The sequence below is a fragment of the Dipodomys spectabilis genome, unplaced genomic scaffold (assembly GCF_019054845.1).
Source record: "Dipodomys spectabilis isolate Male_0828 unplaced genomic scaffold, ASM1905484v1 ptg000370l, whole genome shotgun sequence".
NCBI classification, from domain to species: domain Eukaryota; kingdom Metazoa; phylum Chordata; class Mammalia; order Rodentia; family Heteromyidae; genus Dipodomys; species Dipodomys spectabilis.
In genome coordinates, this window is record NW_024871047.1 from 1,827,401 (window position 1) to 1,845,791 (window position 18,391).

At 39.3% G+C, this 18,391-nt stretch overlaps 1 protein-coding gene across 1 annotated transcript in view; it reads right to left on the reverse strand.

The window, feature by feature from the left end:
- Positions 1–18,391, reverse strand: part of Mtmr8 (myotubularin related protein 8) — a 91,095-nt gene that overhangs the window by 50,184 nt on the left and 22,520 nt on the right. The window contains exons 3-8 of the mRNA XM_042666932.1: positions 17,659–17,821; positions 15,762–15,919; positions 11,788–11,916; positions 10,197–10,331; positions 3,172–3,304; positions 1,923–2,032 (exon numbers count right to left, since the gene is read on the reverse strand). Coding sequence (XP_042522866.1) covers positions 1,923–2,032; positions 3,172–3,304; positions 10,197–10,331; positions 11,788–11,916; positions 15,762–15,919; positions 17,659–17,821 — 828 coding nt within the window. The remainder of the gene's footprint in view (positions 1–1,922; positions 2,033–3,171; positions 3,305–10,196; positions 10,332–11,787; positions 11,917–15,761; positions 15,920–17,658; positions 17,822–18,391) is intronic.

Genomic DNA, 18,391 nt, shown 5'->3' on the forward strand with positions numbered 1-18,391 from the left:
TGTGTGCTTTGTTTAAATTTTATGTTTTATTTTTCTGAAATGTTTCTTAGAATATGCATGTTGCTTTTATAATGAGAAAAAATAAAACTTTTTAAAAAGAGTAAAAGAAGCATTGTGTTAGAGAGTAGCAAGAGGTCCTCTCTAGCTGTTAGGTTAAGACTATGAAAGAATGAATATCCAAAGGTGCCGAGTTTTATGGGCAAGAAAAAAGGGAACCACTGAAAGATGTTTAGCTTAAAGTAATGGCACAACACATTAATGAAGCCAAGTATTAGTGGCTTATGGATGAAATCCTAGCTCCTCAATAGGCTAAGATCTGAAGAACTATCACCATTCAAAGGCAACCCAGGCAGAAAAGTTCACAAGACTCCATCTCCAAAATAACCAGCAAAAAACAGGGCTGGAGGCATAACTCAAGTAGCAGAGCATCATCCTAGCAAGTGTGAGGCTCTGAGTTTAAACCCAGTACTTCTGCCTCCTGCAAAAAAAGAAAGAAAAATGACTTTTCAAGCAAGTCAATTAACTGAGGAGCATTCACCTGGGGACACAAGAAGATAGGGGGTTATTAGAGTACTTAGGGAAAGGACCATAATGACCTTAGGTAAGGAGCAGCAGAAACTAGGAAGAAAGGATAGATTTAAGGAACATTTTTGAAGGAGAACTGATAGGGCTTGGAAATTGCCAGTTGGAGGAGAAGAGGGAAATTTTAAGGCTGACTGAGGGTATTTCAGCTTGGGATACTAGATATGTGGTGATGGAATGGGGTTTCAGTTTTGGTACACTCATATGAGCTTGCACTATGAAACTGCCCTCTTCTCCATGCTCATTGTCTTTGGTCTAATAAATTTAGCTTCAGAGAGGAGGTATGATATATGGGTACAGAATATAATAAAAAGAACAGTATGCACGAGTTATGAAAAAAAGGCCTAAAACAACCAACAAAGTCACATAGCAATATCACATTGCAATTAAAAGTATAGGCAATAGGCCTAGGAAAAGCATAAAGCATAAGGAAATAAAGTTGGATATTTAAAACAATAAATTACACATACTCCTTTCAAACCTTTTAAGCCAGAAGTTATTGCTATTAAGTAAGAAAATAGCATAGGGGCTAAAAAGTCATTCTTTACTTCTGTCAAATAAGGATGAGTGAAAGTTTTCATGTAGGAATACATAAAAACAAAGCTTCAAAATGAGAAAATGTATATTCTAACTTTCCTTTTTTAAAAACAATCACATAATAAGCTGGGTTGTTGGTGGCTCGTATCCATAATCCTAACTAATCAGAAAGCTGAGATTTGAGAATCAGGGTTCAAAGCCAGCCCAAGAAGAAAAATCAGTAAGACTCATCTCCAATTAAGCACCAAAATGCTGGAAGTGAAGGTGTGGTTCAAGAGGTAGATCACTTGCTTTGAGCAAAAAAGTAAAGGACAACACTCTGAATTCAAGTCCTATTGGCAAAAACAATTCAAATAAAGGATACAGAGGATATTTATTTTACATCCACTTTTACTTTCATTTGATACCTTAGAATTAACACAAAAAAGTCGGAGTAATTGATCTAGAATAACCATTACAGACCACCTAAGGGTTTTAAAACTGAGGTCCAGGGTTTATGGTGCCCCTGAAATTGAGGTCCATTTTCTTTATCTATAATCACATATGCATTTTCCAAGGGGGAGAGGAATAATCATATTCACAAAGAGTTCTGTGGGTTCCTCAGAAGTTATAGTAGATTCTAGCCTAGCCACTTTATTTTACAGACAGAAAAGCTGACTTGTCTAAGGGCACACAGTAATTAGTTGCAGAAGTGAATAGGGAAAAACCTGTTTCTCTTTAATATTCTTTCCACTGTGATACATTATTACTAAGAGATCCCATAATTAAAGTTAGTGCAAATTCTTAAAAGTCCTGATTATTACCTTTGTAATGAAAATTCCAGCTTCCATAATACTTTTAATGTGTCTCAACCACCCTGAGCTCTCCAGGCCAACAAGAAATTCACTCATTGTTGGGTTTTTCAATTCACAAACTAAAGCAGAAAAGGAAGCAGAGATTGAAATTGACAAGCACCTCAGTTCATTTTTCAAGAAAGGGAAGAAAATGATCCTCACTTTGTAAATGAGGAAGTGGAGGTAGAGAAACATTAAATGATTAGGTAGAAACCATACGATGGGTCAAACATAGGACAAAGGCACACTTTGCATTGTGGGCCTATGCTTTGAAAACTAAGTCAACACCTACAGAAAAATGCTCATAACTCCTCGATTAGAAAACATATTTGATCCCACACTCATCCCACCCACACATTCTAATTCTGCAGGCCCCTAACATCTGTCTCTACTCCTATAGCTCTGCTTATTATGCCCTATGGCTCTGTTTGGTTTGAAAAGAAATGTCAATTTTCATGTACTTTCAGTCATCCAGCAGAGGGCAACATTTTGCCTCAAAAAATTTAGTAAAACAAAGTCTCCTCTTATAGAATATTTTAAGGCCAAAAGAAAGTGAGAAGAGACTCAAGAAAAGGCACACTCAATATCCTAAAAAGGGATTCAGATTGAAGAGGCAAAATCTGACAAGGTATATCTAGGGGAGAGTACTTTGTAGATTATGCCTGTATAAAAATGAAGAAAAGACAGAAAGAGCTTATTAATAAAGAAGGTAAGTTTTCACTATCTTTTCCTGAGTTGGCAGGAAAGTGAATCTTGGGAAGTGGTTTGAGAATAATGTTCTAAATCCAAGAGTCCTATAGGTTCCATACATCTTGTTCCCATTCTGATCCCAGCACAGTGACAGACTGACTTCTTATAGCTGATTATACAAGGTGATTTCTTACCTTAAGGATGATGAATTCAATCCCCAATTAACACTTATACTGGTCTACCCACTCTGAATATTTGACTATAATTCTATAAAGAGAAATTGTTTCCCCAAGAACTAGACTCGTATGTACTTTACCAAGTTATGGAAATAAAATGTCTTGGTCTCTCTGCCAGACCAATACTGCTATAATTCTGTAGTATGTAAGCTAGGTTCATACTACAGTTAAACACCTGATTATTGATTGAATCTGCTCACCTGCTGGCTTTTTTGTTCCACCCCAAATCAGGCATGATTTGTGCTTAATGCAATATTATGGTCTCTGACTTAGCCAAGATGAAACCCCTGTACCTTCCAAGAGTTTCTGTAGGCTGGTCCGCATCACATGGATGTTCTCAATGCCCAAGAACCTGAAGCGAATGTTGGTATAGTTAAGTTCATTTTCATATCCCTTCCCAGCTGCTCGGTTGGCCATGGCATTGAGCTGTAATAGTGGAGATCATAATCAGGGCAAATAGGCCAGATGATGAAAGAACGGGGTTAATCAACCTCAGGGCTTCATTCTAAACAGTTTAAAATTCTATTCATTTAAAAAGAAGTTGAAGCATACAGGGTTCATTCTTGAATGAAAGGATTTCATTGGTTATTACATTAGGTACCTCAAGTAAAAAGACTGATAAAAGGAAAAAGGAGACTGATATTTTTATTATTAATGTCCAGCTTCAGAGATGAAGTATATGGCATTTATGAAGACATCTAATCTCAACTGGAATAATAATTTAAGCTGCCTATCACAAGTGTTTTCTCAGTGGAGCAACTTTTTTTCTGAGGTTGATACTGGGGCTTGAACTCGGCCTCATGCTCTTGCTCATCTTTTGGGGGGGAGGGGCAGTTGTGGGGCTTGAACTCAGGGTCTGGGTTCTATCCCTGAGCCTCTCTGTGCTCAAGTGGCTCTACCACTTGAGCCACAGCACTAATTTTGTCCTTTTCTGTTTATATGGTGCTGAGGAATCAAACCCAGAGCTTCAAGCATGCTAGGCAAGCACTCTACCACTAAGCCACATTCCCAGCCCTCTTGCTCAGCTTTTTTGGCTCCTGATTTGCATGCTATTGCTTGAGATACAACCTCCAATCCAGATTTTGTACTGGTTAATGGAAGACAAGAGTTTTGCAGTCTTTTCTGTCTGGGCTGTCTTCAAATTGTTATCTTCAATCTCAGCCTCCTGAGTAGCTAGGATTAGATGTGTGAGCTACCAGTGCCTGGTTTCAGTGAACAAGAATACTAAGAAACATGCAAAAGTTAAAAAGTTTCACAACTGGGAACTCTACACAGATGTCTAAAAATTAAAATATCTAAAATGACTTCTATACATAAATAACCTTTTCTTGCTAATAAAAATAAAATAGAGACACCATAAGTTTTTTTTGTTTGTTTGGGGGCCAATAACGAACTCAGGGCCTGGGCACTGTCCTTTAGTTTTTTGCTCAAGACTGGTGCTCTACCAAATTGGAGATAATTGGAGATAAAGAGTCTCAGGGACTTTGCTTCCTGGACTGGCTTTGAATTTGATTCTTACACCTTATCCTCCTGAGTAGCTAGGATTATAGGTGTTAGCAACCAATGCCCGGCTCCAAAAGCTGTTTTAACACTATGTTCAGTTTGTGGTGGCCACCAAATCTCTATGTCATATAAAGAATACTGGGCAGGGTAGGGAATAAATATGATTTCCAGAAAGGAAACATTAATAAAATCATGGAAAAGATAACCTTCTATGATGATGATCCTATTACTGAGTGATTTTATTTTGTCTGGGCAAGTTTCCTCATCCCTGAGTATTATACATTTCAGAAGGCAGAAAGAAGATGTATGTGAACAGGGTATAGCTTTCATGTTATTGGAAAGAAACATAAAAACATTAAGGTACATATTATCAAATTACACATATAAAGAGAAAAATGCCAAAATGGTAAAGAAAGAAATGTGACAGTAATATTGATCTTTTATCACATTGACAATGACATTGACCTTTAAAAATCAATGTCAAAGGAACCCATGTAAAATCATAAACAACAGCAAGATAGTAATAAGGAAGTTTGCTAAGAGTGTTGCTTCACCAAACAAAAACAGTAGTTACATCAGTCTCTATCCAGGTATGGGTTAGGCTAATGTAGAGAGAGAGAGAGCAACACTGTGCCAGTACATACTCTGAAATTTTGTCTGGCAGATTTGAAGAACAGCTGTACGTTAAAATTTAGGTGAAGAGATGCCACATTTACTGAGCTCCTGAAATGTTCTAGACACTGGGCTAGATTGTTTATATAAATTATCTCATTTAATTTTCACTCTAGACCCCTCACAGTAGGTATTAATATTATCCTCACAAGAAAATAAGTTCAGGGGCTGGGAAGGTGGCTCAGTGGTAGAGTGCTTGCCTTGTATGCCTGAGGCCCTGGGTTTGATTCCTCAGCACCACATAAGCAAAAAGAAAAAAGCCGGAAGTGGCACTGTGGCTCAAGTGGTAGAGTGCTAGCCTTGAGCTGAAGAGCTGAGGGACAGCGCCCAGGCCCAGAGTTCAGGCCCCACGATCGGACCCCGCCCCCCCCAAAAAAAGAAATTCAGACAAGTAAATAAAGTCACCTAAGATAAGGATAATCGCAGCAGGTGGCTCATGCCTATAATCCTAGCTACTCAGGAAGCTGAGATCTGAGAATTGTGGATCAAAGCCAGCCTGGGCAGGAAAGTCCCTATGAAACTCTTATCTCCAATTAGCCACCAAAAAACCTGAAGTGGCACTGTGGCTCAAGTGGTAGAGTGCTTGCCTTGAGCTGAAGAGCTCAGGGACAGCACCTAGGCCCAGAGTTCAAGCCCCACAATCGAAAAAAAAAAATAAGGATAATGGCTTAAGGGACAGTTTGACCTTAGGTTTGTCTGATTCATAAGGACAAATTCTGTCAATACAATATAGTTTATACTAACAGTATAGATCTAGCTATCCAGAAGAATGAGGTTCTTGTTCATTTTTAATTCTGTCATAATTTACTGGGGATGTAGCCAAATGGTAGAGAGCTTGCCTAGTATGTCAAAACCCTTGGTTATATCTCAAGTATCATAATACATACACATATGTATGTGATCCCCAGTATCACCACACATACATATTTCACACACAGACTATATTTGTATGTGCATATAACTTCATTATCTTTATTTGTTGAAACTGGGAGGGGAATATGGGATCTGTTAAAAGTGTGTTCCTAGCATTGGATATGAACAAACCCACTCTAGTTTTTCAAAAGGGAGTACATCTTTAGTTTTTCATAAGTGTAGTAAGGTTTCTCTTGATATTTTAAGGTAATTTAATCTTAATAATACAGACTTGTTAGGTATGATGACTTATGCCTATAATCTCAGTTGAGAGACAGAGAATGAAGAATCACAGTCTGGTCTGGGCAAAAAATCATAAGACCACCTTATCTGAAAAATAAAGTAAAAAGGGCTGGAGGCATGAGTCAAGTGGTAGAGTGTTTTGAATTCAATCCCAATTATTGAAAAAAGAAAATACAATCTTAATTAAACTCTATCCAAGCTCAGAATGTCAGACATAGTTATGGCTGAAGCAAGTTAGCAAGCTTTGGAGAAACAGAAGAATAGTGCCTGAGCAAAAATGGAAATAATTTTCTTTGTTGGGCCCACTAAGTCCTGGGCAGCTTTGGTGAGAGACCACAAAAAGGAGCAGAGGCTGGGCACCAGTGGCTCAATCCTGTAATCCTAGCTACTCAGGAGGCTGAGATCTGAGGATCATGATTCAGAGCTGGCTGGGGAAGAAAAGTCCCCATGAGACTTATCTCTAACTAACAACTCAAAAACCAGAAGTGGAGCTGTGGCTTGAAGTGATAGAGCACTAGCCTTGAGTAAAAGAACTCAGGGACAGGGCTGGGAAGGTGGCTCAGTGGTAGAGCGCTTGCCTTGCATGCATGAGGCCCTGGGTTCGATTCCTCAGCACCACATAAGCAGAAAAAAAAAGCTGGAAGTGGCACTGTGACTCAAGTGGTAGAGCGCTAGCCTTGAGCTGAAGAGCTGAGGGACAGTGCCCAGGCCCGGAGTTCAGGCCCACAACTGGACCAAAAAAAAAAAAAAGAACTCAGGGACAGTGCTCAGAACCTGTGTTCAAGCCCTATGAATAACCAAAAAAAAAAAAAAAAAGGAGCAAGGTGCTGGTGGCTCACGCCTGTAATCCTAGCTACTCAGAAGGCTAAGATCTGAGGATGTTGGTTCAAAGCCAGCCCAGGCAGGAAAGGCTGTGAGACTGTTAACTCGAATAAACCACTCAGAAAAGCAGAAGTGGCCCTGTGGCTCATGTGGTAGAGCACTAGTCTTGAGCTGAAGAGCTGAGGGACAGTGCCCAGGTCGAGTTCAAGCCCCATGACAGATAAGAAAAAGAAAAAGAAAAAGAAAAAAAAGGAGCAAGACAGCTATCTAAGGCTACAAGCCAGTTTCACACATACCTAATTGCCCAATTCTGAAGCACAACCACCTGGCATAGGCTTAGGTTATATATCAATGATTGAGCAATCACAGTTAACACATCAAGTTATTTCTGATGCCTTTTGTAAAAATGATATTTTTTTTTCTTTTTGGTTTTATAAAAATGACATTTAATAAAAGAAAATCTGTCCTTTCTAACTTTACAAGTCACAGTCAATTCTTCTATATCTTTTATAGCACTAGACAAAGTATTAAAGGTCACCGGGTGCCGGTGGCTCATACCTTGTAATACTAGCTATTCAGGAGGCTGAGATCTGAGGATCACAGTTCAAAGCCAGCCTGGGCAGGAAAGTCTGTGAGACTCTTATCTCCAATAAACAACCAGAAAACTGAAAGTGGCACTGTGGTTCAAGTGGTAAAACGCTTGTCTTAAGCTGAAGAGCTGAGGGACAGTGCCCAGGCCTAGAGTTCAAGCTCCATGACAGACAAAACGAAAGCAAACAAACCAAAAAAACATAAAGGTCAAGCCATTAATGCAAAGTTTAAGCTCATATGTAGGTTGATCTAAGGGCTTCATCTTCAATGACATTAGGATTTGAAAGGGACAAAGTCTGAGAACACACATTGTAGAAATCACAGATAAACCAATTCCAAAAAGCATCAGGTTCTTAGGAATGTCAAAGGATTTAAGTTCATGTCCACTTGTCCACTGCTGAATTCCAGGGAAAATTTATGTCCCTGGTCTTTTCTTATTCTCTGGGATCAAGATACAAGTTATATTTCCCTGAATTAGGAAAAATTTTCACAGCTAATAGTGCTGGCTATTAACGCATTACTATCACCAGTTTTGTTTTGGGGCTTTTTTTTTTTTTTGGTTAATCATGTAGCAGTCAGATTATTGAATTTTGTTTCTCAAGACAACAGAGTTAACCAACTATGGTTTAAAACCTTATATACAGCCAGGTGCCAGTATCTCATACCTATATTCCTAGCTGTTTAGGAGGCTGAGATCTGAGATCATGGTTCAAAGCCAGCCCAGGCAGAAAAGTCCGTAAGACCCTTATCTCCAATTAAACACCAAAAAGCCAAAAATGGAGCTATGGCTCAAGTGGTAGAGTATAGCCATGAGCATAAAAGCTCACCAATAGTGTCCAGGTTCTAAGTTGAAGCCCCAGGACAAACACACAAACACACACATATACAAACACACACACACACACACACACACACACACACACACACACACAGTATTATTCACAGAAGGATACATAGTTGTATTAAATTTCCAGGGTCTAAATTGAGGTTCTTGTTTTATAGTAAATTTAGAGACTACAACAGGCAACTACTGAAAATCTTGCTTAAGAAATATTTAGTGAAAAATATGAGATGTCAATGAGCCTTTAACTCAGGATCACATTGATGTGGCAAAGACAGGCTGCTCAATATACCATCTCCCAGCCTAATTTGACAGCAAGGGACTTACAAAAGGTGTACCAAGGGGCTAGGAAGGTGGCTCAGTGGTAGAGTGCTTGCCTTGCATGCATGAGGCCCTGAGTTCAATTCCTTAGCACCATATAAGCAGAAAAAGCCAGAAATGGGGCTCAGGCTCAAGCGGTAGAGTGCTAGCCTTGAGCTGAAGAGCTGAAGGACAGTGCCCAGGCCCAGAGTTCAGGCTCCACAACCAAAAAAAAAAAAGGTGTACCAAATCTACCCAGAATACTACAAGTCAGGATATGGTAAAGACACTTGTACATCCATGTTCATTGCTGCACTATTCACTATAGCCAAGTTATAGAAACATCCCAGATGCCCTACAATAGATGAGAATCAATAAAATGTGGTACTTATATACAATGGAATATTACTCATCCATTAGAAATAATAAGGCTAATGCCATTTGAGGGAAATGGATGGTCCTAAACAAATCATTTTAAGTGAGGTAAGCCAAGTTTAGAGACAAACGGTGTATGTTTTCTCTCATATGTGGAAGCTAGCTCTAAAATATAACTGGACATGATTACCTGTACAGGACTCTAGGCATTCACACACAGACTAAAGAATATCCTTAGTGGAGGAACACAAAGGTGTAACTCCTCTGAACATTTTTTTTGGTTGGTTGTGGGACTTGAACTCAGTGCCTAAGCACTGTGCCTAAGCTCTTTGGCTCAACACTAGCACCCTACCACTTTGAGCCATAGCTCCACTTCTGGTTTTTTTGAGTGGTTAACTGGAGATAAGAATCTCATGGGGACTTTTCTACCTGGGCTGGCTTTGAAATGTGATCCTCACATCTCAGCCTCCTAAGTAGCTAGGATTATATAGCATGAGCCACTGATGCCTGGCTCTCCTATGAACATTTAAAATATTATTTATCAAAATGAATTCCAAGAAATGGAAACATGAAGTTTTTTTGTTATTATTGTTATTGGCGGTGCTTGGTTTTGCTTTTTTTCCCCCTCTTATAGGAGGGTAATGGGGGAGCACAGGGAGGAAGGGTGAACAAAAGCAATCATACAATTCAATACATTATGTGAAAAATAAACTATGTAACATGTGGGTAGGGATGGAAGGGGAAAGCTAGAGGAAAGAAAAGAAAGGGGTGACATTCTCTAAAAAAAGAAATGTTATTTATTAGCTGACTTAGTAACCCCTCCATAAAGAGAGAGGGTAACCCCTCTGTACAATACCTTAATCACAATAAAATTATATTTAAAAACACAAATACAAAATTTAAAAAGGTATACCAAGTGGCTTGCTCAAGTGATTTCACATGTCTGAGATAATGAACCCACATACTCAAACTTAACTTTCCCAATAACACTACAAGTCTCAGCATGCACAGAGGAGGACTGCAAGAGGTAGTGATATTAAAGAAGTTACTGATAGCTACCTTTGGTCTAGTGTCTACAACATACATAAATTGGCTTCCAGGATTTGCTCTGCTAATGGCATCTAGCAGGAGTTCATCATCAATGCAGCGAGCATAAAATCCACAGAGAGGTTGGCTACAGCGGCAAATGGTAGCCTACAAGGAAAAAAATGTGTCAATTGATCCATAAAGTCCACAGGTGGTCAAAATCTTCCTTGGTGAGCAGAGGGAAAAGGATGTGCCAACTCACAACAGTTTGCAAAGCAGAGAGATGTGGCTCTAAAGCAGGCCATTCCACTGACATTGGGATCAGCCTCTTGTCTCTTGCTTCCCTTGGGTACAGGGCCAGTTCTTAAACCAGCCCTGGCAAGGCAGACCACAAAGAAATCACATCTTTTATCAGAATTTTTTTTATTGTGAAAATACTGTACAGAGGGGTTACAATTACATGGACAAGATAATGCGTACATTTCTTATAAAGCATTGTAGCCTCCTCCTTTGTTTCCCCTTCTTGCATGTTTAATAATCTATTCTTGATACATAATAGTCTCATTGTTTTTCCGAAACTATCCCATTTTTTACAGTCTCCATAATAGATTCATATAAAACAGGCTTTCAATGGCAGAATTCAAGACACAGTAATGATCTAGAGATTTCGAGTACAGTGTTTACTACTTTCAGGAGTCACTGCCAACTCAGAGAGCTGGTATGCTTCAGGCCATTTCAACATGAAGAATAGTTAATGAGCTTCATTATACTTTGATGTATTTTAAAGGAGTTTGTGCACTCAGTTTGATACAGACACCAAATTACGTTATATATTCTCTTTTCTAGTTGGTAGTGGGGTTTGAACTCAGGGTCTGAGCACTGTTCCTGAGCTTTTCTGCTCAAGGCTAGCACTCTACCACTTTGAGCCACAGCTCCACTTTGGGTTTTCTGGTGGTTTTATTGGAGATAAAGAGTCTCACGGACTTTCCTGCCTGGGCTGGCTTTGAACCGCGATCCTTAGATCTCAGCCTCCTGAGTAGCTAGGATTACAGGTATAAGCCACCAGCACCCGGCTGCATTATATATTCTTTAGCACTGGAATATTTAATTTGAGGACTTGAAAACTATCTAGCCGCAAAGCTCAGTATGATCATAAGAAGTGAAAATTATTACCACTTCTTAGTTAAAGGAAGTCAAATAGGTCTTTCCTTCCTATTACCTTATTATATGTATATGCATGTGGGTGTGTGCATGTGTGCACACGCGTACATGCACACACAATCAATAAGAAAGAACCAGGGATATCTGTATTCTAGTGTGAGGTCAGAGTCCCCAAGTATACTCTCATGCAACTCCTTTTCATTCTGCAACTTCCCACCATATTGGAACCTAGATAAAAAAGAACAAACTAAAATATTACCTAACATGTATAACATTTTACAGTTTATAAAAGTACGCATATATTTCCCTCTCACGTAAACCCCTCAAAAGCTCTTTTTGAGGTACTTAAGCCCAGGGAAGTTACATGATTTGATTAGGTCACACAGCTATGTTGTCAGGGTAAGACTTAAGACCAGGTCTTCTAAAGTCAAGGTGAATTATTAGAGAAGTCTACTTAACTCACATTGTTTTCTTTGCAGAAGTAGGAGAGCACAGGAACACGTTCTCTGCTTCGAAACCTCGAACTTGCAATCACTGTGTCCACAGAAATAGATGTAGGAACCACTAAATCAGGAGGGTAGGTACTACATATCTAAAAGAAAAGAAAATCTTATTTTACAGTTTATTACTTGCTACCAACAGACTAGGATTAGCAATTGCTGAAACATCAACTAGTTGGCTGGTATTTATCATCCAGTGTCATCCATTCCTCAGAAATAGGAACAAAAATATTGTTGGTATTGGGCACTGGTGGCTCATGCCTGTAATCCCAGGTACTCATGAGGCTGAGATCTGAGGATCATGGTTCAAAACTAGCTTGGGCAGGAAAGTCCATGAGACTCTTATCTCAAATTAACCAGTAAAAAGCCAGAAATGTAGCTATGGCTCAATAGTAGAGCATGAGCCTTAAAAAAAAAAGTTCAGGGGCTGGGAAGGTGGCTCAGTGGTAGAGTGCTTGCCTTGCATGCTCGAGGCCCTGGGTTCGATTCCTCAGCACCACATAAGCAAAAAGAAAAAAGCCGGAAGTGGCACTGTGGCTCAAGTGGTAGAGTGCTAGCCTTGAGCTGAAGAGCTGAGGGACAGTGCCCAGGCCCAGAGTTCAGGCCCCACTACCGGACCCCCCCAAAAAAAAAGTTCAGGGACAGTTGCCCAAGCCCTGAGTTCAAGCCCCAGAACCAGTGCAAAAAGAAAATATCATTAGTACAAAGGTTTCCCAAAATAAAAAAATAAGGAAATGAAATAGTAGAATAAAATAAAATAAAATCATTTCAAAGTATCTTATTTCCCCAAAAGGAAGGCATTGATACATACAAGAAAAACTGTACCTTTAGAATAACATATACATGTATATATGCAGAAAGACATACAAGCCAATGCTGAAATGTTTGCATTTGCCTACTAGAACAAATAGCAGGTAAAGTAAATGAATAAGTTAAATGAATAGGCTAAAATGTAAAGCATAAAGGTGGAAAAGGAAGAGGAAATATGGTTTACTCTTTCATGAATTACACAATGGTTTCCTAGTACACATACCTGAGAGGCCTTGAGCGTGAAGGTGAAATTGTTGACATTTTAGGTGTGATAGTCTATAAAAAAGACTGATACATTTTCTCAAATTTATCACAGACTTGACATAAGTTAACTGTAATCATTCCCGTAAGAATAACCCCAAACATTTGACAACATATCAGAAAGAATTTAAGCCAGGTGTTGGGGGCTCACATCTGTAACCCTAGCTACTCAGAAGGCTGAGATCTGGAGGATCACAGTTTGAGGCCAGGCTAAGCAGGAAAATTCTCTAGACTCTATCTTCAAAATAACAAACAAAAATCAGGCCTGAATGCATGGTTCAAGTGATAGAACACCAGACCAGCAAACACACAAGGCCCTAAGTTCAAACCGTGGCACCACCAAAAAGTATTTCAAGATACTTCAGATGAAGAATATTCTTTATAATTCATTATGAAAGTCAAAGACACCAGAATGAAAAAATCAGTTGAAAAAGAAGTTCTACAATCATCAACAATCTTTTTACCTGAACTTCAGACTCTGGAGAAACAAATCACACAGAGATGCAGCTGCCCTTTGTGCTCAGAAACAAATCACACAGAGATGCAGCTGCCCTTTGTGCTCAGAAATGCATACATATTCAAAGGGTTAACACAGATAATTCAGACCTCATTCAAGAAGACTTAAGACACATATCTGAGCACAGAACTCACTCCATCTCTATTCATTACTGTCAAGTATAACCCTAACAAGCCATCTCATAGATGGTCTTTCTAAATGGCAGCTTATCAATCCTCATACATAGTGACCATTCAAAACCTGTGTTGCCAGAAAGGCACTGCAATTAACGACTTACTATGTATGATAAGTTGCAAATAATTTTTTAATGTAACAATTCAGGGATGTAATTTAAATAACAGTAACTAGAAAGTTATCAAGATAGGCCTGACTGCTATCTTTAGAAAAGCCTACTTACTTTTTTTGTGCTGGTTCTGGGACTTGAACTCAGGGTCTGCACTGTGCTCAAGGTAGTACTATACCACTTGAGCCACAGCTCTAATTCTGGCTTTTTGATGGTTAACTGGAGATAAGTCACACTGACTTTTCTGCCTAGGCTCTCTTCTAATCTCAATCCTTAGACCTGAGCCTCCTAAGCTGTTAGGATTTTAGGCATGAGTCACCAGCACCCAGTGAAAAGCCTACCTTTTTTTTTTTGGTCAGTCATGGGGCTTGAACTCTGGGCCTGGGCGCTGTCCCTCAGCTCTTCAGCTCAAGGCGAGCGCTCTACCACTTGAGCTACAGCGCCACTTCCGGTTTTCTAGTGGTTTACTGGAGATAGGAGTCTCATGGTCTTTCCTGCCTGGGCTGGCTTTGAACCGCGATTCTCAGATCTCAGCCTCCTAAGTAACTAGGATTACAGGCGTGAGCCACTGGCGCCCGGCAGAAAAGCCTACTTTTAAAGCTGGTCTTTCCTTGGTAGATGCCTGGGAACACAGATTTCAGGAGGTAGACCCCACTGCACCATAACTGATCAAAGAATGTGGTTTATGTTGGACATTTGTTTTCCCTCTGGGCATGTGGAATTCTGCTGTTATATAAGGTAGAGTGCCCACATGAACAGCAGTAAACAAAAACCCTAGGTACTGAGTCTCTATGAGCTTCCCTGGCAGACAGTTCACAAATGTTGACCTAATTTGATACTCGGAACAATTGTTTTTTTTCTTTGTATCCTTTCACTGCAATAAATCATAGTCACTGGTCTGACTATATGCCGAATCCTATGAGAATGCTTAATGAATCACAGGTCCTAAGCGATGATCTTGGAAACCCTCATCATAATCCTGCATTTCCATATTCAGCCCATGGTTCTTTCTTCAGATCTAGACCAAAATGCTCTTTTGAATTCAGGATAAGATTCACATTTCTTAATTTGGCCATAAAACCCTTCATGACTTGGCTTCATTTTCTTAACTCCTATCTCCCTCTGCATAAATGAGGATAAAATTCCTTCCCAAGAGAAACAAGCCAGGCTTAGAGAGACAAACAGCAAAAACAGACAAACAGCTAGATCTAAAATTCAAACATGCATGATAACATATACAAGCTCAATTCACTGACACACAAACTGACTAAAGGATGGTATCCTTAGGGGAGAAATACAAGTGTTTTTCAAGATGAATCAGGAAGTGGAAATATTTGGGGTGGGGAAAAGGAATGGAGTGAGGAAGGTGAGCAAATATAGTCACAAGAGCCAATGTATATTATGTAAAAATTGAACCACATAACTTGAGGGTACTGAGAGGAGGAGGAAAATGGAGAAGAATGAAGGAAATAGTGACACTGACTAAAAAGCATTATACTCAAAACCTGACTTATGGAATGTAAAATTGTATAATAATAATAATAACAACAACAACAAAAGAAGTTTTATGTTGCACTAGGATGTTAAAAATATCTTCATGGCTGGGAATGTGGCTTAGTAGTAGAGTGCTTGCCTAGCATGTATGAAGCCCTGGGTTTGATTCCTCAGTACCACATAAACAGAAAAGGCCAGAAGTAGAGGTGTGGCTCAAGTGGTAGAGTGGTAGCCTTGAGTTAAAGAAGCTCAGGGACAGCGCCTAGGCCCTGATTTTAAGCCCCAGGTCTGACAAATATATATCTATATGTCTTCACAAGGCAATACCTCAAAATATCAGACTGTCTCTAGCTTACCAGGCTTATTTTCACAGATGCCATCTAGGCTCCCACAGCATTCTATGCTTCAAACCATGAGAGCACATTAGGAACCCAAAGAAATGCTTGCTGAATGGCTGAATGTCCAATGAAAAACAATTATGAGGGATTTTTCTTTTTTTCCAGATCATATTTGCTGATATGCTGTCATTTTAATTAAATGTATCTAAAGAATAAAAGCCATCCCCAAATTACCTCATAGTTTTTGTTGGCATCTGTTATGGTCCAGTACCTGTTGGGTATTCCCATTCGCTCAAAGTCTGATACTGGGTCAATCAGTTTCCATCCATTTTCCCTTGCCCCTTTTGAGGTTTTGGGATTATAAGAAAAAGCATAAAGATCTTCAGGTGACACTGGAGAACATACATAGAAACAAAGTAATGATAAGTAGAACTTAAAGACTACCAAACAATGCAAACAAAGGTTTCCTTATCCCAAAAGGAATGCTTGTTAAACAGTCCCACCACAGGTTAGTGCTTTGTGTACATGCCTGCTTTTACATAAAGAATAAGAACTGGAATAATGCTTGGGGTTCTTCTTTTAAAATATTTTAATTTTTTATATTATACCAATTAAAAAACTTTCCCAAGCTCTCTTTTAGAATAATGATGAATAATTGACTTGATCTGAAGCTTTCATGTTAGGAAACTAAACCTTACCAAAAATTTTAAACTTGGCTTCTATGTCCCAATTGCTCTGGTTATTGTGACATATTGCACAACATTAACAACTGCATTCTATTTGTCAGGCCAACACTAGCTTCTGGCTGATAACCATTTGTCTTCTCCCTGTCAGACTTTCTTCCTCCCTTCAAAAGATGCAACATTAATTTGATGCTTATTTGACTAATTTATGTGGCAATGAACAGAAGTTGATCAGAGCCTTATAAAGTGCAGAGTCAGGTAACTCTGTCAATAAAATATCAGCAAGGGGCTGGGAAGGTGGATCAGTGGTAGAGTGCCTGCCTTGCATGCATGAGGCCCTGGGTTCAATTCCTCAGCACCACATAAACAGAAAAAGTCGGAAGTGGTGCTGTGGCTCAAATGGTAGATTGCTCACCTTGAGCTGATGAGCTGAGGGACAGCACCCAGGCCCAGAGTTCAGGCCCCACAACTGACAATAAATAAATAAATAAAAATAAAATAAAATATCAGCAAGTACTGAGGAAGTATTCTGAGGAAAGAGGAGGAGAAAATAAGAGGGAAAACTTAAGAGCATGGAAATCCCAAAGACTAAAAGCAAGAGGTAGTCAATTGTCTAGGACTAAAAGCTAGAATGAGACAGTGAGGCTGGAAGAAATAGGAATAAATATATCATTAATGACTCATAAACTGATAAACTCTGATAAAGTCTTCTAGCTGAAACTGAAGGCAAGGATAGGAACAGTGGACTAAATATAAAGCCCACAGACCACGGGAAACACGAAAAGGAAGTTATCTCAAACATCTACTATATACTAAGTACATAGTAAATTGCATGAATGTGTTAGTCTCAAAAACTCTTAGCCAGACGCCAGTGGCTCACGCCTGTAATCCTAGCTACTCAGGAGGCTGAGATCTTGTGGTTCAAAGTCAGCGTGGATAGGAAAGTCCATCAGACTCTGATCTCCAATGAGCCACCAGAAGTGGTGCAGTGGCTCAAGTGGTAGAGCACTCGCCTTGAACTGAAGAGCTCAGGGACAGTGCCCAGACCCAGAGTTCAAGGGTCATGACCAAAACAAAACAAAACAAAAACAAAAACAAAAAACAACTCTTACTTACTCTACTTTTTCAAGCAAGTAAGCTGAATTCAAAAGCTATGTAACTTGCCCCAAACCCATGGAGCTGGTAAGTGGCAAAGCCTGGATTTAAACTCTAACTCTATAGCCTATAATCTAATCTTTCAATTACAACTTTTTTGGGGAAAAAGATAGATAAAATGATAAAAATGATGTCTTGTGGGTGGGGATGGGAGGGAAAACTGGGAGAGAGCAAGGGAAGGGCTGACATTGTCCAAAAAGAAATGTAGTCATCTGATTTATGTAACTGTAACTCCTCTGTGTATTACTTTTATAATAACAACAAAAATTCTTTTAAAATGCTGTCATAACTACCTGGTTGAGAAAGCTTGAGTAGTGAAATATAAACCTCCTGGCACACAGGGTCAGAATCTAAAACAAAGTGTGCTACCCGGAAGTTCTTACAGTGAAGTACCAGAGGACAGCCCATGCTAGTACTAGGTAACTTCTCCACAGTGGCAATGTGATGGAGTGCAATCTGCAAAACAGAAAACAAAAACAAATAAAGATACATTGTGCACTACTCTGTCATTATCAGTGTATCTGATTTTCAGTGATAGTAATAGTATTAACAGACACATAATCTTATCTCTAGCTTACAACCATCCATTACAATACACAATGGAGTTTTTCTCAATTATAAAAAAGTATAACAATAGTAAAACACGGCAAACAAATTGCCATGTTAGGAAATCTGTCTCTCCTTAAAGATACAACATTACCAGCTTTAGTGGCCACAGATGATGAAATTTAGAAATCACAGAATAATTGCCACAATGGAAAATATAGGTTTATTTCATTCTACCAAATTATGAATTAATGATTAGGGGCTGGGAATGTGGCTTAGTGGTAGAGTACTTGCCTACATGCATGAAGTTGTGGGTTTGTTTCCTCAGTACCACGTAAACAGAAAAAGCCTGAAGTGGCACTGTGGCTCAAGTGGTAAAGCGCTAGCCTTGAACAAAAGAAGCTCGAGACAGTGCCCAGGCCCCAAGTTCATGCCCCAGGACTGGCATAAAAATGATTAATAATCAATAGTGTGTCCATG